This window comes from Lynx canadensis, chromosome F1, assembly GCF_007474595.2.
Source record: "Lynx canadensis isolate LIC74 chromosome F1, mLynCan4.pri.v2, whole genome shotgun sequence".
Classification (NCBI taxonomy): Eukaryota; Metazoa; Chordata; class Mammalia; order Carnivora; family Felidae; genus Lynx; species Lynx canadensis.
The window spans coordinates 25,586,336-25,612,505 of record NC_044319.2 but is presented as its reverse complement, the minus strand read 5'-3'; the positions used below and the strand labels follow the sequence as shown (position 1 = coordinate 25,612,505).

Sequence of the window (26,170 nt, the reverse complement as noted above, 5' to 3'; positions counted from 1 at the left end):
CGGTTCCCTTTGGTATTTTGGCTGGGGGATGGGCGGGGGAGATGGCGCTGGTGAGCGCCTTTATTCCCCACCAAACTGAGCTCTGTCGTCCGGGGGCTCAGCAGCTCTCCCTCCCTTTGTCCTCCAGACTTCCCGCTTTCTGAGCAGAGCTGTTAACTTATGACCTCCCAGACGCTAAGTCATGCTTGCTGTCGGAACACAGTCCGTCAGGCCCCTCCGCTTTTGCAAGCCAGACTCAGGGTCTCTGCTTGGCCGGAGAGCCGCCCCTCCGCCCCGGCTCCCTCCCGCCAGTCCGTGGAGCGCACACCGCCTCGCCGCCCTTCCTACCCTCTTCCGTGGGCCTCTCGTCTGCGCTTGGGTCTGGTGACTCCGTTCTGCTAATCCTCTGGCTGTTTTCTGGGTTAGTTAGGCAGGTGTAGGTGGAATCTAAGTGATCAGCAGGACGCGCGGTGAGCCCAGCGTCCTCCTACGCCGCCATCTTCCCTCCCGATCCTCAAATTGGTTTCCATACAACACCCAGTGCACATCCCAAAAGGTGCCCTCCTCAATACCCATCACCCACCCTCCCCTCCCTCCCACCCCCCATCAACCCTCAGTTTGTTCTCAGTTTTTAACAGTCTCTTATGCTTTGGCTCTCTCCCACTCTAACCTCTTTTTTTTTTTTCTTCCCCTCCTCCATGGGTTTCTGTTAAGTTTCTCAGGATCCACGTAAGAGTGAAAACATATGGTATCTGTCTTTCTCTGTATGGCTTATTTCACTTAGCATCACACTCTCCAGTTCCATCCACGTTGCTACAAAGGGCCATATTTTGTTCTTTCTCATTGCCACGTAGTACTCCATTGTGTATATATACCACAATTTCTTTATCCATTCATCAGTTGATGGACATTTAGGCTCTTTCCATAATTTGGCTATTGTTGAGAGTGCTGCTATAAACATTGGGGTACAAGTGCCCCTATGCATCAGTACTCCTGTATCCCTTGGGTAAATTCCTAGCAGTGCTACTGCTGGGTCATAGGGTAGGTCTATTTTTAATTTTCTGAGGAACCTCCACACTGCTTTCCAGAGTGGCTGCACCAATTTGCATTCCCACCAACAGTGCAAGAGGGTTCCGGTTTCTCCACATCCTCTCCAGCATCTATAGTCTCCATATTTGTTCATTTTGGCCACTCTGACTGGCGTGAGGTGATATCTGAGTGTGGTTTTGTTTTGTATTTCCCTGATAAGGAGCGACGTTGAGCATCTTTTCATGTCTCACCACTTTTATATAACAGTACTGGAAGTTCCAACCACAGCAATCAGATAAAAAAACAAATAAAAGGTATTTAAATTGATGTAGAAGTAAAACTGGCACTATTTGCACGTGACATAATACATATGAAGCCCTAAAGACTCCCTCAAAAAAATGAAATAAGTCAGCTAGAGAAAGACAGATATCATATGTTTTCACTCATATGTGGAACTTGAGAAACTTAACAGAAGACCATGGGGGAAAGGAAGGGGGTAATCGTTATAAGCAGGTAGAGAGGGAGGCAAACCATTAGAGACTCTTAAATACAAAGAACAATCTGAGGGTGGATGGGGGCGTGGGGGAGAGGCGAAAATGGGCGATGGGCATTGAGGAAGGCACTTGTTAAGATGAGCGCTGGGTGTTGTAGGTAAGCAATGAACCACGGAATCTACCCTAAAAACCAAGAGCACTCTTAACACACTGTATGTTAGCCAATTTGACAATAAATTTTATTTTAAAAAATGTTAGAAGTAATAAATAGATTCTGTAAAGTTTCAGGATACAAAATTAATAAACAGAAATCTGTTGTGCTTCTGTACACTAATAATGAAATAGCAGAAAGAGAAATTAAGAAAACAATTGCATTTACAATTGCACCAAAAAAGATAAGATACCTAGGAAGGAGGTCAAAGACCTATACTCTGAAAACTATAAAACACTGATGAAAGAAATTGAAGATGACACAAATGGAAAGACATGTCATGTTCATGGATTGGAAAAATTAATATTGATGAAAGGTCCATACTACCCTAAGCAATCTACAGATTCAATGCAATCTGTGTTGCAAAATACCAATAGTATTTTTCACAGAACTATAGAAATAATCCTAAAATGTGTATGGAACAACAAGAGACTCCAGAAAGCCAAAGCAATCTTGAGAAAAAAGAACAAAACTGAAGATATCACAATTCTAGATTTTAAAATATAAAGCTATAATAATAAAAAAAAGTATGATACTGACACAAAAATAGACACATAGGATAGATCTATAGGTCTATCCATAGGAGATAGAGCCCAGAAATAAACCCACACTTATGTGGTAAATTAATCCATAACAAAGCAGGGAAGAATATACAGTGGGGGAAAAGATAGTCTCTTCAATAAATAACGTTGAGAAAATAGAACAGCTACATGCAAAAGAATGAAACCGCTTTCTTATACCATACACAAAAATCAACTCAAAATGGATTAAAAACCTAAATGTAAGACCTGAAACCATAAAAATCCTGAAAGCAAGCATAATCAGTATTCTCTTTCACATCAACCTTAGCAATATATTTATGTATATGTCTCCTCAGGCAAGGGAAGCAAAAGGAACAATTAACTATTGGAACTACCCCAAAGTAAAAACCTTTTTAAAAAAATTTTTATAATGTCTATTTATTTTTGAGAGAGACAGAGCATGAACAGGGGAGGGGTAGAGAGAGAGAGGGAGACACTGAATCCAAAGCAGGCTCCAGGCTCTGAGCCATCAGCCCAGAGCCCCATGCGGGGCACAAACCCACGAACCGTGAGATTCTGACCTGAGCCAAATTTGGACGCTCACCCAACTGAGCTACCCAGGTGCCCCCAAAGTAAAAACCTTTTGCACAGCAAGGGGAACCATTGGGAAAACATAAAGGCAACCCAGTGAAAGGGAAAAGATATTTGCAAATGATATCTATAATAAAAGGTTAATATAAAAAGATATAAAGAACTATACAACTCAACACCAAAAAAAAAAAAATCCAATTAAAAATGGGCAAAGACTTGATTGGACATTTTTTCCAATAAAGATGTACAGATAGCCAACAGACACATGAAAAGATTTCAATATCATGAATCATAAAGAAAATGCAAATCAAACCACAATGAGACACCACCTTAGACCTGTCAGAATGACAAGAAATAACAAGTGTTGGTGAGGATGTGGAGAAAAGGGAACCCTCGTGCACTGTTGGTGAGAATGTAAATTGGTGTAACCACTATGGAAAACAGTATAGAGATTCTTCAAAAAATTAAAAATAGAGCTACCATAAAATCCAGTAATTCCATGACTGGGTATTTACCCAAAGAAAGTGAAAACACTAATTTGAAAAGATATAGACACCCCTATGTTTATGCATTATTTACAATATCCAAAATATGGAAGCACCATAAGTATCATCAATAGATGAATGGATAAAGAAGGTGTGACACACATACACATACTGGAATATTACTCAGCCATAAAAAAGAATGAGATCTTGTCTTGCCATTTGCAACAACATGGATGGGACTAGACGGTATTATACTAAGTGAAGTAAATTAAAGGAAAGCAAATACTATATGATTTCACTTATGTGTGGAATCTAAAAAACAAAACAAATGAACAAATAAAAGCAGGAAAAGACCCATAAATACAGAAAACAAACTGGTGGTTGCCACATGGGAAGTGGATGGGGGGGGATGGGAAAAATGGGTAAAGAGGAGTGGAAGGTACAGGCAAAAAGAAAAATTTTATGTTTTCCCTTCTCTGGTGGCTCAATCCCTCAGTGATCCAACCTATACCCTAAATGATGTTAAGTGTGATGTGAGTCTTTGTGTGTATGGTTTTTAAAAAATATTTGTTTATTTTTGAGAGAGAGAGCGCATGGGGGGGGGAGAGCAGAGAGAGAGAGAGAGAGAGAGAGAGAGAGAATCCCAAGCAGGCTCCATGCTGTCAGCACAGAGCCTGATGTGCGGCTTGAACTCACTGTGAGATCATGACCTGAGCCAAAATCAAGAGTCAGATGCTCAACTGACTGAGCCACACATACACCCCTTTGTGTGTTTTTGTACATGTTGTACATTTGATATGGGTAAGGAACTTGTAAGAAATTTTAAGTGTGCTTACAAAGAAGCAAATTGAATAGAGTTGACTTGACACCACAGACCAAAATTTCTTCTGCTTCTCTTCTACCTAGCAAGACTTAGATGTTTTCTTAAACAACTTGACCCAGGAGTAAGGAAATATTTTTGAAGAAAGACCAAGCCTTTTCTTTCCTACCAATTCATTCACTCCTTTGGGAGCCTTGACTCAAGCCTTCACTCCTCTTAGATACTATTTTTAATCAGCACACCTCCCCTGTGGGCCAGGTACTGCAGGTGTGAGGTTATTTATCGCCCCTTGCTAAGCTGCATTTCTTAGCATTTCAGTTCCATTTCTCTTTTCTGTTCCCATTTTGTTTGCACTCTAGATTGCAAAGTACAAAGGATTATTGACCTGGTTGGAAAAATACCGGTTACCTTTCTTCTGCAAAACCAACTTGTGTTTCCATTACATTCTCTGTCAAGAGCTCATCAGTTTCATTAAGTCCCCAGAAGGAGGTAAGCCTGAGGGTGTGTGTGTGGAGAAATATGGGAAGCCATGCTGTACAATGATCCTGTTCCTGTCAGTCCTATAGTAATTTACAAATACTGGCCACCTTTGTAGACTTAGATGTGAGGGTGGCCCAGCTTGTAATGCAGCAGTAGGTGAAAGCTTAGGCTGAAAAAATTGAGAGCAATAAGCAGGAGTCAGATAGGTTGTATGTGCTATTTGTCTCACTGCAGCCAGAAGTGAGAGAGTTACTGGTGGGCACAGAACATGGCAAAACTGCCTAAAATATATTCAGAATCAAACATAGCTCACCACCTTTATTAGTACCACCTGGTCTAAGCCACCACAATTTCTCACCTGCTACTGAAATCATCTCTTAATTAGTCTCCTTGTTTCTGCTCTTGTTCTCCTGCTCACAGCGGCCAGAGAGAGCCTTTAAAACAAAACAAAACAAAAAAAATTTTTTTTGAGAGAGAGTGTGAGCAGGGGAGGGGCAGAGAGGAGGGAGAAAGGGTCCCAAGCAGGGCCTGCTCTGTCAGTGCAGAACCCAAAGCGGGGCTCAAACTCATGAACTGTGAGATCATGACCTGGGTTGAAACCAAGTGTTGGAAGCTTAACCGGCTGAGCCACCTAGGCACCCGGAGAGAGCCTTTTATAAATTTTTTTTTTCAACGTTTATTTATTTTCGGAGAGAGCCTTTTAAAACTTAATTCAGATCTTGTAACTCCTCTATTGGCTGCTCCCTACCCCCACCAATGACTCCCATCTCAGTGTGAGATCTAATGCCCCTATATCTCTAGGTCTTCAGGATCCTCAAGATGTGGGTCCATTACTTTTAGGACCTGATCTCCTCCTACTCCCTCCATTGCTTACTCCATTTCAGTTACACTTGGCCTGCTTGCAGTTCCTCAAAAATCCTGCCTTGACACATACTCATTTCAAGGCCTTGCACTGGCTATTTACTCTGCCTGGAATGCTTTGTCAATATACCCACATTGGCTCCCTCTCTCACCTCTTCAAATCTCTGTGCAAATCTCACCTCCTCAGAAGAGGTTACCCTGATGACCCTAATGCCACTCATCCAACTCTTGTCCTAACACTCCCAACCCCCTTTACTCTCTTTTACCTTTTCATTTTTTCCTGTAGTGCTTATAACCTTCAACCTTACTAGATAATGTACTTATTATGCTTATTGTTTATTATCTGTCTCCTTCACCAGAATGTAAGCTCCTTGTGGGCAAGGATTTCCTGTTTGCTAATGTATCCCAAACATCTAGAATGATACTAAGTAGTAGACATTTAACAAATATATTAACAATATATATTTGTTAAGAGAATTAATTAATAAAATTGCCATCTAGGATTGAATCAATAATTTGACTCTCAATTCAACTAGCCAAAGGAAACTGTGTTCCACCTGGGGAAAGTTGAGATTCAGGAGACTTACATTGAGTAAAATATAACAAAATACCCAATATATTCATCTCCTTTCTTCAATATATATATTGGGAAAATTGGATTGGCAAAATCACTGTCAGGTGGGGATTATAGAAGGCAAAAAGCCTTGGGTGGTGTTTTTGATCTGTGGATTATACTCTGCTTGTGGGTCCCTCATATGATGCGTGTCACTACAGGGTCTACTCCTACCCCAACTCGTCTAAATGGCCACCATTTTTCCTCACTCACCCTGAGTGAATGGGGGTCTAGCTGTGTGCAAGGCTGAGAGAGGGGCTGGGAGAAGAGCTCATTCTCTCTCACCATGGACTTTTCCTGGCAGCCAAGATGTTGAGATGGAAAAAAGCAGACCAGTGGCTACTCCAGAAGTGCATTGGTGGGGTCAGAGGGATGTGGCGCTTCTGTACCTACCTCAAAGACAGTACAGGTAGGTTCTTGGAGTTGTTTCTGGAGTCCTTGCAGGTTCATAACAGCTTCCAGGATACCTCAGAGCACTTATTGACAATAATGTATGCATATGGGAAATAAATGTCTTATACTGTAGTTTGTGTAAAAGTCTTTGAAAATAGGTCCACAGTGTAGTTTAGGGCAAAAGTAAACAGAGTCCTTTTATTTTGTTCATTTATCCATCCATTCATCTATCTATTCACTTAACAATGTTGAGCACCACTGTGTGGAAGACACTGTGAATAAGAGCCATAAATCTCCACTTCATAAAGCTATCACGATGGTGGGGAAACACACAAGGAACACATAAATAAACAAATCCCTATAGCAGAAGTGTTCACATGCACTGCTTTCTGTTCTGTTGAGTCCAGTGGTTGATGACTACTGGGAGGTGAGCAGCCAGCACTAGCTGACACTCCAGTTCAGCAGCATTGGTTTTCATCCAAGGACAAGCCCTAGTTTAAGGGTGAAATCCTGGATTTCCAGGGAGCAGGTAGGGAAGAACTAGACAGGCTATCTTTTAGTATGTCACTCAGACTTTAACCCTGGCAAAGTTGTGACACAGGGAATGTAGTCTTTGGCATCTTTGGGTTCTATTATTCCTTCTTCTGGTTTTTCTGGGTCCATGATATAGGAAATGTTCTTTTTTCTTTTCATCTTCATGTTTTGGATAAATTCAAGTGTCTCGTGATCCATTCTCACAGTCTTTCAGTTTTCTCTAAAGTAACAGTTTTCCTCACAACGACAAAAGTCACACAAGGTCCCTATCCATTAAGTCCCTTCTCCCCATGTCTCCATCTGCCCCAACAGTACGACATCACTAGGGATGATGCCTGAAACCAAAGAAGTGACTAATGGTACTATTTGAGGCAATAGAGCAAGCTGGTGGTGGGGAGTGGTATTAGCTGCTACACCCAGATGTAACCACAGAAGGGGCAACATTGGGGTGCAGCGCTGTGCTTGCCCTGTCTAATCTGTAGGTGAAGAGCTGGTGGATTTCTGGATCCTTGCTGAGAAGATCTTGAGCATAGATGAGATGGACCTGGAAATGAGAGACCACTATCTGTCCCTCCTCCTTGTGCTGAAGGCTACCCATTTACAGGAGGGCTCAAGAGTAGTGACTCTCTGCAACATGAACATCAGTAAGAATTATAAAGCATATCTGAAGTGAAATCACTGGGGGATGTAACCAAAAAAATCAATCATTTTGTAGGCATCTACCCTCTCCATTTTCTGTGTATCAGGGATGTCATGGGAACCCTTAACAGGGAAGGGTTGCAAGAGTCCAGTTGTCCTTAGGCTGGTATGTGCTTCTTGCTGAGATATTACTCACCAGTGTAGGTTGGCTGGAAGGAGTGAAGACGAATTGGGACAGCATAATTAAACAGCTCCTGCATCTTCTGAGATGGCATGGCACCTCTTTTTTAAAAACTGAGATTCCCTAGAACAAACTAGAGCTCACAGGCAAAACAGTGCATATAGCCTGTGGACTAAGAATGTTTTAGTATTTTTAAAGGACTAAAGAAGAAGACTGTGCAGCAGAGACTGCATATAACTCACAAAGCTGAGGTTTACACGTTTGCCAGCCTCTACTCTAGAACATCAGATTCATCAAAAATTATTTATTTATTAATTAAGGAGACATTCCTGGCCCAAATATAAATATGTTCCAGAAGATCTGTGTTTTGAGATTGGTCACACTCCTCTATTGATAGAGATCACTGAGAATTTATTACATTAAAATCAGAGCTGGTAATGACTCCTTCAAATTATCCAGTCTAAAACCTTTCCTCCAGGTAGATCTGACTCTGAAAAATCCCATTCATAGGTACATGCCTCCTATTCTTAAACATATTTTCTTGTTCATTTTGCTTTTCTTTATGGTAACATCCAATTGTCCAAAAAATAATTCAATGAATCCCATAAACTGTATTATTTATGTGGGAGAAAGGGAAGGTAATCAGAGAAAGGGGTCACCATTCCCTGAGAAAATCCCTAAAACGTGTTTACTATGTATTTGTCCTGTCCATACACCAGGGTTGCATGAAGAACAAATGAAATGTTATACATAACAACATTTGGAAAACTTCAAAAAACCTCTCCCAACATCATTATCATCACTACCACTAGATCATTTTCATCCTTCGTGTCTTTCTATTATTTCCAGAGTCCCTTCTGAACCTATCCATCTGGCATCCCAACCAATCAACCACCAGGAGGGAGATTTTGAGCCACATGCAGAAAGTGGCTCTGTTCAAACTTCAGAGCTATTGGCTCCCCAACTTTTACACCCATGCCAGGACGACTATGGCCAAAGTGGAATCATGCCAAGGTCTGCTGCAGGAATATGAGACTCGCCTATGCAGTGTTTGCTGTACTCACATAGGAGAACTCCCTCTAAACATGAGCATCAAGAAGTGCCACTACCCCCAGAAGAGGTACTCAAGCAAGACGACCAAGAGGAGGATGTGGCAGCTGACAGACCATGGCTCTACTCTGGAAATAGATACCAAACCAGAAACCAACATTACGCCCCTCCAGGAGATGTGTGCTCAAGTTAAGGACACATACAAATACAAATATACACAAATGCCCTCCTTGAAAGTGACGTCTTCAAAGGAGAGAATAATCAGTTCCCAGGAAAAGGATATTCTCTGTGCCGGGAAGTCTAACATGAAGAAGAAATCCAAGAGCCACCTCCACATGGAGGGCCTCTTTGAGACAACGTTCTCTACACACATGAGGACTGTCACCCCTAGCATCAATCACTGCCCCCAGATGACAATCAAGAAAGTCATCAAACAAAGCATTTCCTTAGGGTACACCCACTGGGCCTTGTGTGCTGATGACTGTGCAGGGCGTCCCTTCCGGCACTACCTGAAAAAGCAGAATTTGAAAGTGGAGATCCAACTCCTGGACCTCTGGCAGGACCTGCACCATTTCCTCAGTGTCCTGATAAGTAACAGGAAGACTGGGAATACTGTCTTTCAGCACATGCTGGGCAACAGAATTTGTGAACTCTACCTGAATGAACAGATTGGTCCATGCCTACCACTAAAATCCCAAACCATTGAAGGCCTGAAGGAGATGCTGCCTTCTGGGAATGTAAACCCCTGGATTCCCAGAGCCCAGAGGGAGATCTGCAAGGTAGGCCTTACCTGACAGAAATGGTTTAGTATCTGGAAGATTATGTCTGACTGAACAAAATTCCTATCTGGTCATCTATGCTGGTTGAGTTAATGATATAATTACTCACATCACTCTTCACATATTGAAGAGTTGGTTGATCTCTTAGGAAAAAGCTATGCAAGTTCCCAAGAACAAGCCAAAAATTCTTTAAAAAATCTTGTTATCACCCATGACTTACCTTTCTGTCTCATACCCACGTGTAGTCTATTGGTGAATCCTATTGGCTCAATCTCAAAAATATATCTAGAATCTGGCATTCCTCCCTTTCTGTGTTACAACCACACTTGCCCATGTCACATCCAGTGTCACCTGGATTACTACAGTGGCCTCCTAACCGATGCCTATGGATCTGTCCTTGGTCCTAAGCAGGCTCATTTCAACTGGCCATGGTGAATCTGCAGAAACATAAATTGTGTAATTGAACTGAAAATAAGTAAAAGGAAGTGAGTGAGGACCTTGAAAACAGATGGCTTTCTGTCTTCAGTAAAATCCAAAGTCCTTGCCAAAATGACAAGGCCTACATAATCTCTCCTCTACCTCCCCTCTCTAGCTTCATCTTCCACTGCCCCTGTGCTCATCACTCCGACATTCCAGACACACTGTCAGCTCAATGGTGGTGCTCCCACTGTGTATAATGTGCAGATGTTCACGCAGATGAGCCCTTCAGCTGTTTGCTCAAGTCATCTCAGTGAGGCCTTCCTTACCCACTTCATATAAAATTTCACCCCATTCCCATTATACTTTTCTCCTTAGCACTTATTATTACCTAGATCCATCCATCCATCTTACATACATACATACATACATACATACATATATACATCATTGTATGAGTGTCTGTATAATACACATATAATCCTTAAAATGTACATGTATGCATATATTATATACAGAAAATTATTTTGCTTATTTTCTTTTTCCCTATGAGGGCAGAAATTTTTATCTGTTTCACTAGTACTGTCTTCCCAGCATCTAGAACAGTACCTTAGGGTATTGTATCCAGTGCTTGATAGTGTTGATAGCATTCATGCTCCACAGACATCTGTTGAACCAATAAGTTCCAGTTGGCAATGGCCCCTCTTTTGTCCTTGACCAGGACTATCTTTTCTAGTTGGAGACAACTAGTTTCTATGAGAATTCTGATTTTCATCCAGCTCTTCAACCATCCTCCAATTATCCAATCAACCTTTGTGAAGTCCTGATAGCATGCCCACTGATATGTCCCTTTCCTGACTTCTGACTCACTGATGTGGAGACACAGTCTAGGAAAGGTTTTTAGAGTCCTGGGTCTGTCACTGTTTGGCTATGTGGTATTGAACAAACTCCAAGTCTAAATCCTTCAATATCCCTAGGTCTCTTTGTCCTCATATATGAAATGAAAACTGGGAAAAAATCATATTTTGTAATTGCATTTGTGGATTTAATAAGTTTATAGATACATTAAGGATACTATACTATACAAGGACACAGGTAGAGAAGTGGATGTGAACTTGGAAGACAGAGCATAAGCTTAAAAATTGCCTTTGCGCTCGAGGGGAAGATGGCGGTGTAGGAGGACGCTGGGCTCACCGCGCGTCCTGCTGATCACTTAGATTCCACCTACACCTGCCTAAATAACCCAGAAAACCGCCAGAGGATTAGCAGAATGGAGTCGCCAGACCCAAGCGCAGACGAGAGGCCCACGGAAGAGGGTAGGAAGGACGGCGAGGCGGTGCGTGCTCCACGGACTGGCGGGAGGGAGCCGGGGCGGAGGGGCGGCTCTCCGGCCAAGCAGAGACCCTGAGTCTGGCTTGCAAAAGCGGAGGGGCCTGACGGACTGTGTTCCATCAGCAAGCTCGACTTAGCGTCTGGGAGGTCATAAGTTAACAGCTCTGCTCGGAAAGTGGGAAGGCTGGAGGACAAAGGGAGGGAGAGCTGCAGAGCCCCCGGATGACAGAGCTCAGTTTGGTGGGGAACAAAGGCGCTCGCCAGCGCTATATCCCTCGCCCATCCCCCAGCCAAAATACCAAAGGGAACTGGTTCCTGCCAGGGAAATTGCTCGCTCCGCGCAAACACCCAACTCTGTGCTTCTGCGGAGCCAAACCTCTGGCAGCGGATCTGACTCCCTCCGGCTGCCACAGGGCCCCTCCTGAAGTGGATCACCTAAGGAGAAGCAAGCTAAGCCTGCCCCCCCTGCCGCCGTGCACCTTGCCTACCCACCCCAGCTAATACGCCAGATCCCCAGCACCACAAGCCTGGCAGTGTGCAAGTAGCCCAGACGGGCCACGCCACCCCACAATGAATCCCGCCCCTAGGAGAGGGGAAGAGAAGGCACACACCAGTCTGACTGTGGCTCCAGCGGTGGGCTGGGGGCAGACATCAGGACTGACTGCGGCCCCGCCCACCAACTCCAGTTATACACCACAGCACAGGGGAAGTGCCCTGCAGGTCCTCACCACACCAGGGACTATCCAAAATGACCAAGCGGAAGAATTCCCCTCAGAAGAATCTCCAGGAAATAACAACAGCTAATGAGCTGATCAAAAAGGATTTAAATAATATAACAGAAAGTGAATTTAGAATAATAGTCATAAAATTAATCGCTGGGCTGGAAAACAGTATACAGGACAGCAGAGAATCTCTTGCTACAGAGATCAAGGGACTAAGGAACAGTCACGAGGAGCTGAAAAACGCTTTAAATGAAATGCAAAACAAAATGGAAACCACCACGGCTCGGATGGAAGAGGCAGAGGAGAGAATAGGTGAACTAGAAGAAAAGTTATGGAAAAAGAGGAAGCTGAGAGAAAGAGAGATAAAAAAATCGAGGAGTATGAGGGGAAAATTAGAGAACTAAGTGATACACTAAAAAGAAATAATATACGCATAATTGGTATCCCAGAGGAGGAAGAGAGAGGGAAAGGTGCTGAAGGGGTACTTGAAGAAATCATAGCTGAGAACTTCCCTGAACTGGGGAAGGAAAAAGGCATTGAAATCCAAGAGGCACAGAGAACTCCCTTCAGACGTAACTTGAATCGATCTTCTGCACGACATATCATAGTGAAACTGGCAAAATACAAGGATAAAGAGAAAATTCTGAAAGCAGCAAGGGGTAAACGTGCCCTCACATATAAAGGGAGACCTATAAGACTCGTGACTGATCTCTCTTTTGAAACTTGGCAGGCCAGAAAGACTTGGCACGAGATTTTCAGTGTGCTAGACAGAAAAAATATGCAGCCGAGAATCCTTTATCCAGCAAGTCTGTCATTTAGAATAGAAGGAGAGATAAAGGTCTTCCCAAACAAATAAAAACTGAAGGAATTTGTCACCACTAAACCAGCCCTACAAGAGATCCTAATGGGGACCCTGTGAGACAAAGTACCAGAGACATCACTACAAGCATAAAACATACAGACATCACAATGACTCTAAACCCGTATCTTTCTATAATAACACTGAATGTAAATGGATTAAATGCACCAACCAAAAGACATAGGGTATCAGAATGGATAAAAAAACAAGACCCATCTATTTGCTGTCTACAAGAGACTCATTTTAGACCTGAGGACACTTTTAGATTGAGAGTCAGGGGATGGAGAACTATTTATCATGCTACTGGAAGCCAAAAGAAAGCTGGAGTAGCCATACTTATATCAGACAAACTAGACTTTAAATTAAAGGCTGTAACAAGAGATGAAGAAGGACATTATATAATAGTTACAGGGTCTATCCATCAGGAAGAGCTAACAATTATAAATGTCTATGCGCCGAATACCAGAGCCCCCAAATATATAAAACAATTACTCATAAACATAAGCAACCTTATTGATCAGAATGTGGTAATTGCAGGGGACTTTAACACCCCACTTACAGAAATGGATAGATCATCTAGACACACGGTCAATAAAGAAACAAGGGCCCTGAATGAGACATTGGATCAGATGGACTTGACAGATATATTTAGAACTCTGCATCCCAAAGCAACAGAATATACTTTCTTCTCGAGTGCACATGGAACATTCTCCAAGATAGATCATATACTGGGTCACAAAACATCCCTTCATAAGTATAAAAGAATTGAAATTATACCATGCATACTTTCAGACCACAATGCTATGAAGCTTGAAATCAACCACAGGAAAAAGTCTGGAAAACCTCCAAAAGCATGGAGGTTAAAGAACACCCTACTAACGAATGAGTGGGTCAACCAGGCAAGTAGAGAAGAAATCAAAAAATATATGGAAACAAACGAAAATGAAAATACAACAATCCAAACGCTCTGGGACGCAGCGAAGGCAGTCCTGAGAGGAAAATACATAGCAATCCAGGCCTATCTCAAGAAACAAGAAAAATCCCAAATACAAAATCTAACAGCACACCTAAAGGAAATAGAAGCAGAACAGCAAAGGCAGCCTAAACCCAGCAGAAGAAGAGAAATAATAAAGATCAGAGCAGAAATAAACAATATAGAATCTAAAAAAACTGTAGAGCAGATCAACGAAACCAAGAGTTGGTTTTTTGAAAAAATAAACAAAATTGACAAACCTCTAGCCAGGCTTCTCAAAAAGAAAAGGGAGATGACCCAAATAGATAAAATCATGAATGAAAATGGCATTATTACAACCAATCCCTCAGAGATACAAACAATTATCAGGGAATACTATGAAAAATTATATGCCAACAAATTGGACAACCTGGAAGAAATGGACAAATTCCTGAACACCCACATGCTTCCAAAACTCAATCAGGAGGAAATAGAAAGCTTGAACAGACCCATAACCAGCGAAGAAATTGAATCGGTTATCAAAAATCTCCCAACAAATAAGAGTCCAGGACCAGATGGCTTCCCAGGGGAGTTCTACCAGACGTTTAAAGCAGAGATAATACCTATCCTTCTCAAGCTATTCCAAGAAATAGAAAGGGAAGGAAAACTTCCAGACTCATTCTATGAAGCCAGTATTACTTTGATTCCTAAACCAGACAGAGACCCAGTAAAAAAAGAGAACTACAGGCCAATATCCCTCATGAATATGGATGCAAAAATTCTCAATAAGATACTAGCAAATCGAATTCAACAGCATATAAAAAGAATTATTCACCATGATCAAGTGGGATTCATTCCTGGGATGCAGGGCTGGTTCAACATTCACAAATCAATCAACGTGATACATCACATTAACAAAAAAAAAGAGAAGAACCATATGATCCTGTCAATCGATGCAGAAAAGGCCTTTGACAAAATCCAGCACCCTTTCTTAATAAAAACCCTTGAGAAAGTCGGGATAGAAGGAACATACTTAAAGATCATAAAAGCCATTTATGAAAAGCCCACAGCTAACATCATCCTCAACGGGGAAAAACTGAGAGCTTTTTCCTTGAGATCAGGAACATGACAGGGATGCCCACTCTCACCGCTGTTGTTTAATATAGTGCTGGAAGTTCTAGCATCAGCAATCAGACAACAAAAGGAAATCAAAGGCATCAAAATTGGCAAAGATGAAGTCAAGCTTTCGCTTTTTGCAGATGACATGATATTATACATGGAAAATCCGATAGACTCCACCAAAAGTCTGCTAGAACTGATACATGAATTCAGCAAAGTTGCAGGATACAAAATCAATGTACAGAAATCAGTTGCATTCTTATACACTAACAATGAAGCGACAGAAAGACAAATAAAGAAAATGATCCCATTCACAATTGCACCAAGAAGCATAAAATACCTAGGAATAAATCTAACCAAAGATGTAAAGGATCTGTATGCTGAAAACTATAGAAAGCTTATGAAGGAAATTGAAGAAGATTTAAAGAAATGGAAAGACATTCCCTGCTCATGGATTGGAGAAATAAATATTGTCAAAATGTCAATACTACCCAAAGCTATCTACACATTCAATGCAATCCCAATCAAAATTGCACCAGCATTCTTCTCGAAACTAGAACAAGCAATCCTAAAATTCATATGGAACCACAAAAGGCCCCGAATAGCCAAAGGAATTGTGAAGAAGAAGACCAAAGCAGGAGGCATCACAATCCCAGACTTTAGCCTCTACTACAAAGCTGTCATCATCAAGACAGCATGGTATTGGCACAAAAACAGACACACAGACCAATGGAATAGAATGGAAACCCCAGAACTAGACCCACAAACGTATGGCCAACTCATCTTTGACAAAGCAGGAAAGAACATCCAATGGAAAAAAGACAGCCTCTTTAACAAATGGTGCTGGGAGAACTGGACAGCAACATGCAGAAGGTTGAAACTAGACCACTTTCTCACACCATTCACAAAAATAAACTCAAAATGGATAAAGGACCTAAATGTGAGACAGGAAACCATCAAAACCTTAGAGGAGAAAGCAGGAAAAGACCTCTCTGACCTCAGCCGTAGCAATCTCTTACTCGACACATCCCCAAAGGCAAGGGAATTAAAAGCAAAAGTGAATTACTGGGACCTTATGAAGATAAAAAGCTTCTGCACAGCAAAGGAAACAACCAACAAAACTAAAAGGCAACCAACGGAATGGGAAAAGATATTTGCAAATGACATATCGGACAAAGGGCTAGTATCTAAAATCTATAAAGAGCTCACCAAACTCCACACCCGAAAAACAAATAACCCAGTGAAGAAATGGGCAGAAAACATGAATAGACACTTCTCTAAAGAAGACATCCGGATGGCCAACAGGCACATGAAAAGATGTTCAGCGTCGCTCCTTGTCAGGGAAATACAAATCAAAACCACACTCAGGTATCACCTCACGCCAGTCAGAGTGGCCAAAATGAACAAATCAGGAGACTATAGATGCTGGAGAGGATGTGGAGAAACAGGAACCCTCTTGCACTGTTGGTGGGAATGCAAATTGGTGCAGCCGCTCTGGAAAGCAGTGTGGAGGTTCCTCAGAAAATTAAAAATAGACCTACCCTATGACCCAGCAATAGCACTGCTAGGAATTTATCCAAGGGATACAGGAGTACTGATGCATAGGAGCACTTGTACCCCAATGTTCATAGCAGCACTCTCAACAATAGCCAAATTATGGAAAGAGCCTAAATGTCCATCAACTGATGAATGGATAAAGAAATTGTGGTATATATACACAATGGAATACTACGTGGCAATGAGAAAAAATGAAATATGGCCTTTTGTAGCAACGTGGATGGAACTGGAGAGTGTAATGCTAAGTGAAATAAGCCATACAGAGAAAGACAGATACCATATGGTTTCACTCTTATGTGGATCCTGAGAAACTTAACAGGAACCCATGGGGGAGGGGAAGGAAAAAAAAAAAAAAGAGGTTAGAGTGGGAGAGAGCCAAAGCATAAGAGACTGTTAAAAACTGAGAACAAACTGAGGGTTGATGGGGGGTGGGAGGGAGGGGAGGGTGGGTGATGGGTATTGAGGAGGGCACCTTTTGGGATGAGCACTGGGTGTTGTATGGAAACCAATTTGTCAATAAATTTCATATAAAAAAATAAATAAATAAACATTAAAAATAAAAGATAAATAAATAAATGTTACTACCGGCTTAATAAAAAAAAAATAGACCTACCCTATGACCCAGCAATAACACTGCTAGGAATTTATCCAAGGGATACAGGAGTACTGATGCATAGGGGCACCTGTACCCCAATGTTTATAGCAGCACTCTCAACAATAGCCAAATTATGGAAAGAGCCTAAATGTCCATCAACTGATGAATGGATAAAGAAATTGTGGTATATATACACAATGGAATACTACGTGGCAATGAGAAAAAATGAAATATGGCCTTTTGTAGCAACGTGGATGGAACTGGAGAGTGTAATGCTAAGTGAAATAAGCCATACAGAGAAAGACAGATACCATATGGTTTCACTCTTATGTGGATCCTGAGAAACTTAACAGGAACCCATGGGGGAGGGGAAGGAAAAAAAAAAAAAGAGGTTAGAGTGGGAGAGAGCCAAAGCATAAGAGACTGTTAAAAACTGAGAACAAACTGAGGGTTGATGGGGGGTGGGAGGGAGGGGAGGGTGGGTGATGGGTATTGAGGAGGGCATCTTTTGGGATGAGCACTGGGTGTTGTATGGAAACCAATTTGTCAATAAATTTCATATATATATATTTAAAAAAAATTGCCTTTGCTTTAACCAGAGAGGAGAGGATTGCGAGCAGGTGCTGAAGATGACGGGAGTAAGGAGTTCTACAGACACTGGGAAATATGTACTATTGGTCCCTTTATGTACTGCTTTTAGGATGGGACAGGAGAGTTTACCAAGTGATGAACAAACTGAATTCTAAAGGAAACCCTAATATAATCTAACAAAAATATATATAGAAAAAATATATAATAGTAGGTCAAATTTTAAAAGGTAATTATAAGTTTAGATATTGTTTTAGTATGTTTTTACTTTTTCCTATTTTTTTGCTGCACATCTATTTTTTCTAATGGAAAGTGCCCTATTAAGCATTGTTTGTTAAGATACCAATTAGATCACTTATTCACCAGTTTTTAGAGTCATAAATCTTTTAAGATGGAAGGGATTTTAATAGGGTACTCATTTCACACGTTTATTATTCATATTTAACATATATATTTAGAGCTTATCCATTGGTCAGTCACCTCATATTACATTATGTATTGCTAGTATTCAATCACAGAGCATAATTTTCTCAGGAATATACTTCACTCCTGTTTCCCAGGAACGCAGGAGATCTGATGAAATTACTAAAACTTGTATTCTTAGACTCACCTTTTGGCAGCATGACTGGGGCAGTTTGTAAAGACAATATTACATCATTTAAAAATTATTATTGGTGACCCATTCCCTGCAAAATAATGCCTACATTGCTTAAGGCATTCGAGTGGGTAGTCCCATCCAATCTTCACTGCCTTATCCTTTGCCACTGCCCCACCCCTGTACTCTTTGAAGGATGCTACAGCTTAGTGATGCTGGAGTACTTACCATTTTCAAACATGTCCTTTCCAATCTCTGTGCATTTGCTTAAGTTCTTCCAACTGCCTGGAATGCCCTTTACTCAACTTCCTTATGGTAAGTTCCTACTTATCCTGCAAAATGCAAATTCCTTTTTAAGTTTCTTTGCCTTTATGAAATCTTTCTGGATTTCCTGGACTCAAAAGAAAACAAAACAAAAAAAATGTTCCTGCCTCTCTGCTCCCAGAGAACTTTGTTCACACCTATATTGTAGCATGCTATCCTATGCTATTCATCATGCTAGAAGATGAGCTCCTTGGGAACAATGCTTGTAGCATATTGATCTGTATATTCTCAGTCATTTTCACAATGCCTGACAGATAGGAGACCCTCAGAAACTATTTGTCACATAAATTAATGAGTGAAGGTGAGAGTACACCCAAATAAACCTAGTTGAACACTGACTTATAGGTTTTTTGTTGTTAATGTTTTTTGTTTGTTTCTTTTTAATTTAATGAAATATTCTGCACAGGCATGTAGGGTCTTCAAGCGGGAAATATGAGGAGAAGACACTTCAAAAGAAGATGTTTGGTTCTCAGGACCATTTGAGAATTAGATGAGATGGTAATTTATTTAGAAAAGAACAAGGAAATGTGAAGATTTCTTTTTTTTTCCAGTTTTTAAAAAATTTTTAAATTAATTTATTTTTTAATTTACATCCAAGTTAGTTAGCATATAGTACAACAATGATTTCCGGAGTAGATTCATTAATGCCCATTACCCATTTAGTCCATCCCCCCTCCCACAACCCCTCCAGCAACCCTCTGTTTATTCTAAATATTTAAGAGTCTCTTATGTTTTTCCCCCTCCCTGTTTTTATATTAATTTTGCTTCCCTTTCTTATGTTCATCTGTTTTGTATCTTAAACTCCTCATGTATATACATGTATACCACATCTTCCACATCCATTCATTCATCGATGGACATTTAGGATCTTTCCATACTTTGGCTATTGCTGATAGCACTGCTATAAACATTGGGGTGCATGTGTCCCTTCAAAACAGTACACCTGTATCCCTTGGATAAATACCTAGTAGTGCAATTGCTGGGTCGTAGGGTAGTTCTATTTTTAATTTTTTGAGGAAACTCCATACTGTTTTCCAGAGTGGTCGGACCATTTTGCATTCCCACCAGCAGTGCAAAAGAGATCCTCTTTCTCTGCATCCTTGCCAACATCTGTTGTGGCCTGATTTGTTAATGTTAGCCATTCTGACAGGTGTGAGGTGGTATCTCATTGTGATTTTGATTTGTATTTCCCTGATGATGAGTGATGTTGAGCATTTTTTCATGTGTCGGTTGGCCATCTGGATGTCTTCTCTGGTGAAGTGTCTATTCATGTCTTTTGCCCATGTCTTCACTGGATTGTTTGTTTTTTGGGTATTGAGTTTGATAAGTTCTTTATAGATTGTGGATACTAACCTTTTATCTGATATGTCATTTGCAAATATCTTCTCCCATTCTGTTGGTTGCCTTTAGTTTTTCTAACTGTTTCCTTCACTGTGCAGAAGCTTTTTATTTTGATGAGGTCCCAATAGTTCATTTTTGCTTTTGTTTCCCTTGCGTCTGGAGATGTGTTGGGTAAAAAGTTGCTGTGGCGAAGGTCAAAGAGGTTTTTGCCTACTTTCTCCTCGAGGATTTTGATGACTTCCTGTATTACATTTAGGTCTGTCATCCATTTTGACTTTACTTTTGTGTATAAGAAAGTGGTCCAGATTCATTTTTCTGCATGTCACTGTCCAATTTTCCCAGCACCACTTGCTGAACAGACTGTCTTTATTCCATTGGATATTCTTTCCTGCTTTGTCAAAAATTAGTTGGTCATACGTTTGTGGGTCCATTTCTGGGCTCTCTATTCTGTTCCATTGATCTGAGTGTCTGTTTTTGTGCCAGTACCATACTGTCTTGATGATTACAGCTTTGTAATACAGCTTGAAGTCTGGGATCTCCAGCTTTGGTTTTATCTCCAGCTTTGGTTTTCTTTTTATTTTTCAAGATTGCTTTGCTGTTTGGGGTCTCTTCTGATTCCATACAAATTTTAGGATTGTTTGTTCTAGTTCTGTGAAGAATGCTGCTGTTATTTTGATAGAGATTGCATTGACTATGTAGATTGCTTTGGGTAATATTAACATTTTAACAATATTTGTTCTTCCTATCCAGGAGCATGGAATAGTTTTCCATTTTTTGTGTGTCTTCTTCAGTTTCTTTCATAAGCTTTCTATAGTTTTCAGTGTATATATTTTTCACGTCTTTGGTTAGATTTATTCCTAGGTATTTTATGGTTTTTGGTGCAATTGTAAATGGGATCCATTGCTTGAATTCTCTTTCTGTTGCTTCATTATTGGTGTATGGGAATGCAACCTATTTCTGTGCATTGGTTTTATATCCTGCAACTTTGCTGAATTCATGGATCAGTTCTAGCAGTTTTTTGGTGGAATCTTGTGGGTTTTCCATACAGAGCATCATGTCATCTGTGAAGAGTGAAAGGTTGACCTCCTCCTGGCCAATTTGGATGCCTTTTATTTCTTTGTGTTGTCTGATTGCTGAGGCTAAGACTTCCAATACTATGTTGAATAACAGTGGTGAGATTGGACATCCCTGTTTTGTTCCTGACCTTGGGGGGAAAGCTCTCATTTTTTCCCCATTGAGGATGATATTAGTGTTGGGTCTTTTGTACATGGCTTTTATGATCTTGAGGTATGATCCTTCTATCCCTACTTTCTTAAGGGTTTTTATCAAGAAAGGATGCTGTCTTTTGTCAAATGCTTTCTCTATATCTATTGAGAGGATCATGTGGTTCTTGTCCTTTCTTTTATTGATGTGATGTCTCACATTGATTGTTTTGTGAATATTGAACCAGCCTTGCATCCTAGGTATAAATCCCACTTGGTCGTGGTGAATACTTTTTTAAGGAATTGTTGGATCTGGTTGGCTAATATCTTGTTGAGGATTTTTGCATCCATGTTCATCAGGAAAACTGGTCTATAACTCCCCTTTTTTAGTGAGGTCTTTGTCTGGTTTTGGAATCAAGGTAATAATGCTGGCTTCATAGAAAGAGTTTGGAAGTTTTCCTTCCATTTGTCTTTTTTGGAACAGCCTCGCGAGAGTAGGTGTTAACTCTTTTTTAAATGTTGGTAGAATTCCCCCGGAAAGCCATCTGGCCCTGGACTCTTGCTTTTTGGGAAATGTTTGATTACAAATTCGATTTCTTTACTGGTTATTCGTCCATTCACATTTTCTATTTCTTCCTGTTTCAGTTTTGGTAGTTTATATGTTTCTAGGAATTTGTTCATTTCTTCCACATTGCCCATTTTATTGGCACATAATTGCTTATAATATTCTATTATTGTTTTTATTTCTGCTGTTTTGGTTGTGATTTCTCCTCTTTCATTGATCTTAGCCAAAAGGTCAAGAAGCGATCTTCTCTTTCATTCTTGATTTTATTTATTTGGGTCCTTTCCTTTTTCTTTTTGATCAAACTGGCTAGGGGTTTATCAATTTTGTTAATTCTTTCAAAGAACCAGCTTTTGGCATTGATCTGTTCTACTGGTTTTTTGTTTGTTTGTTTGTTTGTTTGTTTTGGTTTCAATAGCATTGGTTTCTGCTCTAATCTTTATTATTTCCTGTCTTCTGCTGGTTTTGGGTTTTATTTGCTGTTCTTTTTCCAGCTCTGTAAGGTATAAGTTTAGGTTGTGTATCTGAGACCTTTCTTCCTTCTTTATGAAGTCTTGGATTGCTATATATTTCCCTCTTATGGCTGCCTTTGCTGCGTTCCAGAAGTTTTGGGTTGTGGTGTTATCATTTTCATTGGCTTCCATGTAATTTTTGATTTCCTCTTTAACTTCTTGGTTAGCCCATTCATTGTTTAGTAGGATGGTCTTTACTCTCCAAGTATTTGTTATGTTTCCACATTTTTTCTTGTGGTTGATTTCAAGTTTCATAGCATTGTGGTCTGAAGATATGCATGGTATGATCCCAATCTTTTTTGTACCTGTTGAGGGCTGATCTGTGTCCCAGTATGTAATCTATTCTGGAGAACGTTCTATGTGCACTGGAGAAGAATGTGTATTCTGCTGCTCTAGGATGAAATGTTCTTTTTTTTTAATGAAATTTATTGTCAAATTGGTTTCCATACAACACCCAGTGCACATCCCAAAAGGTGCCCTCCTCAATACCCATCACCCACCCTCCCCTCCCTCCCACCCCCCATCAACCCTCAGTTTGTTCTCAGTTTTTAACAGTCTCCTATGCTTTGGCTCTCTCCCACTCTAACCTCTTTTTTTTTTTTCCTTCCCCTCCCCCATGGGTTCCTGTTAAGTTTCTCAGGATCCACATAAGAGTGAAACCATATGGTATCTGTCTTTCTCTGTATGGCTTATTTCACTTAGCATTACACTCTCCAGTTCCATCCATGTTGCTACAAAGGGCCATATTTCATTCTTTCTCATTGCCACGTAGTACTCCATTGTGTATATAAACCACAATTTCTTTATCCATTCATCAGTTGATGGACATTTAGGCTCTTTCCATAATTTGGCTATTGTTGAGAGTGCTGCTATAAACATTGGGGTACAGGTGCCCCTATGCATCAGTACTCCTGTATCCCTTGGATAAATTCCTAGCAGTGCTATTGCTGGGTCATAGGGTAGGTCTATTTTTAATTTTCTGAGGAACCTCCACACTGCTTTCCAGAGTGGTTGCACCAATTTGCATTCCCACCAACAGTGCAAGAGGGTTCCTGTTTCTCCACATCCTCTCCAGCATCTATAGTCTCCATATTTGTTCATTTTGGCCACTCTGACTGGGGTGAGGTGATATCTGAGTGTGGTTTTGATTTGTATTTCCCTGATAAGGAGCGACGTTGAACATCTTTTCATGTGCCTGTTGCTATCCGGATGTCTTCTTTAGAGAAGTGTCTATTCATGTTTTCTGCCCATTTCTTCACTGGGTTATTTGTTTTTCGGGTGTGGAGTTTGGTGAGCTCTTTATAGATTTTAGATACTAGCCCTTTGTCTGATATGTCATTTGCAAATATCTTTTCCCATTCTGTTGGTTGCCTTTTAGTTTTGTTGGTTGTTTCCTTTGCTGTGCAGAAGCTTTTTATCTTCATGAGGTCCCAATCATTCATTTTTGCTTTTAATTCCCTTGCCTTTGGGGATGTGTCGAGTAAGAGATTGCTACGGCTGAGGTCAGAGAGGTCTTTTCCTGCTTTCTCCTCTAAGGTTTTGATGGTTTCCTGTCTCACATTCAGGTCCTTTATCCATTTTGACTTTATTTTTGTGAATGGTGTGAGAAAGTGGTCTAATTTCAACCTTCTGCATGTTGCTGTCCAGTTCTCCCAGCACCATTTGTTAAAGAGGCTGTCTTTTTTCCATTGGATGTTCTTTCCTGCTTTGTCAAAGATGAGTTGGCCATACGTTTGTGGGTCTAGTTCTGGGGTTTCTATTCTATTCCAATGGTCTATGTGTCTGTTTTTGTGCCAATACCATGCTGTCTTGATGATGACAGCTTTGTAGTAGAGGCTAAAGTCTGGGATTGTGATGCCTCCTGCTTTGGTCTTCTTCTTCACAATTCCTTTGGCTATTCGGGGCCTTTTGTGGTTCCATATGAATTTTAGGATGGCTTGCTCTAGTTTCAAGAAGAATGCTGGTGCAATTTTGATTGGGATTGCATTGAATGTGTAGATAGCTTTGGGTAGTATTGACATTTTGACAATATTTATTTTTCCAATCCATGAGCAGGGCATGTCTTTCCATTTCTTTATATCTTCTTCAATTTCCTTCATAAGCTTTCTATAGTTTTCAGCATACAGATCTTTTACAACTTTGGTTAGATTTATTCCTAGGTATTTTATGCTTCTTGGTGCAATTGTGAATGGGATCAGTTTCTTTATTTGTCTTTCTGTTGCTTCATTGTTAGTGTATAAGAATGCACCTGATTTCTGTACATTGATTTTGTATCCTGCAACTTTGCTGAATTCATGTATCAGTTCTAGCAGACTTTTGGTGGAGTCTATCGGATTTTCCATGTATAATATCATGTCATCTGCAAAAAGCGAAAGCTTGACTTCATCTTTGCCAATTTTGATGCCTTTGATTTCCTTTTGTTGTCTGATTGCTGATGCTAGAATTTCCAACACTATATTAAACAACAGCGGTGAGAGTGGGCATCCCTGTCATGTTCCTGATCTCAAGGAAAAAGCTCTCAGTTTTTCCCCGTTGAGGATGATGTTAGCTGTGGGCTTTTCATAAATGGCTTTTATGATCTTTAAGTATGTTCCTTCTATCCCGACTTTCTCAAGGGTTTTTATTAAGAAAGGGTGCTGGATTTTGTCAAAGGCCTTTTCTGCATCGATTGACAGGATCATATGGTTCTTCTCTTTTTTTTTATTAACGTGATGTATCACGTTGATTGATTTGCGAATGTTGAACCAGCCCTGCATCCCAGGAATGAATCCCACTTGATCATGGTGAATAATTCTTTTTATATGCCGTTGAATTCGATTTGCTAGTATCTTATTGAGAATTTTTGCATCCATATTCATCAGGGATATTGGCCTGTAGTTCTCTTTTTTTACTGGGTCTCTGTCTGGTTTAGGAATCAAAGTAATACTGGCTTCATAGAATGAGTCTGGAAGTTTTCCTTCCCTTTCTATTTCTTGGAATAGCTTGAGAAGGATAGGTATTATCTCTGCTTTAAACGTCTGGTAGAACTCCCCTGGGAAGCCATCTGGTCCTGGACTCTTATTTGTTGGGAGATTTTTGATAACCGATTCAATTTCTTCGCTGGTTATGGGTCTGTTCAAGCTTTCTATTTCCTCCTGATTGAGTTTTGGAAGCGTGTGGGTGTTCAGGAATTTGGCCATTTCTTCCAGGTTGTCCAATTTGTTGGCATATAATTTTTCATAGTATTCCCTGATAATTGTTTGTATCTCTGAGGGATTGGTTGTAATAATGCCATTTTCATTCATGATTTTATCTATTTGGGTCATCTCCCTTTTCTTTTTGAGAAGCCTGGCTAGAGGTTTGTCAATTTTGTTTATTTTTTCAAAAAACCAACTCTTGGTTTCGTTGATCTGCTCTACAGTTTTTTTAGATTCTATATTGTTTATTTCTGCTCTGATCTTTATTATTTCTCTTCTTCTGCTGGGTTTAGGCTGCCTTTGCTGTTCTGCTTCTATTTCCTTTAGGTGGGCTGTTAGATTTTGTATTTGGGATTTTTCTTGTTTCTTGAGATAGGCCTGGATTGCAATGTATTTTCCTCTCAGGACTGCCTTCGCTGCGTCCCAAAGCGTTTGGATTGTTGTATTTTCATTTTCGTTTGTTTCCATATATTTTTTAATTTCTTCTCTACTTGCCTGGTTGACCCACTCATTCGTTAGTAGGGTGTTCTTTAACCTCCATGCTTTTGGAGGTTTTCCAGACTTTTTCCTGTGGTTGATTTCAAGCTTCATAGCATTGTGGTCCGAAAGTATGCATGGTATAATTTCAATTCTTGTAAACTTATAAAGGGCTGTTTT

The 26,170-nt window shown here is 40.4% G+C and overlaps 1 protein-coding gene across 1 annotated transcript in view; it reads left to right on the top strand.

The window, feature by feature from the left end:
• The window catches only part of RGSL1 (regulator of G protein signaling like 1), a 123,987-nt gene that overhangs the window by 14,183 nt on the left and 83,634 nt on the right, over nucleotides 1-26,170 (top strand). The window contains exons 3-6 of the mRNA XM_032591848.1: nucleotides 4,490-4,619; nucleotides 6,389-6,493; nucleotides 7,494-7,655; nucleotides 8,681-9,660. Of these exons, the coding sequence (XP_032447739.1) occupies nucleotides 4,490-4,619; nucleotides 6,389-6,493; nucleotides 7,494-7,655; nucleotides 8,681-9,660 (1,377 nt within the window). The remainder of the gene's footprint in view (nucleotides 1-4,489; nucleotides 4,620-6,388; nucleotides 6,494-7,493; nucleotides 7,656-8,680; nucleotides 9,661-26,170) is intronic.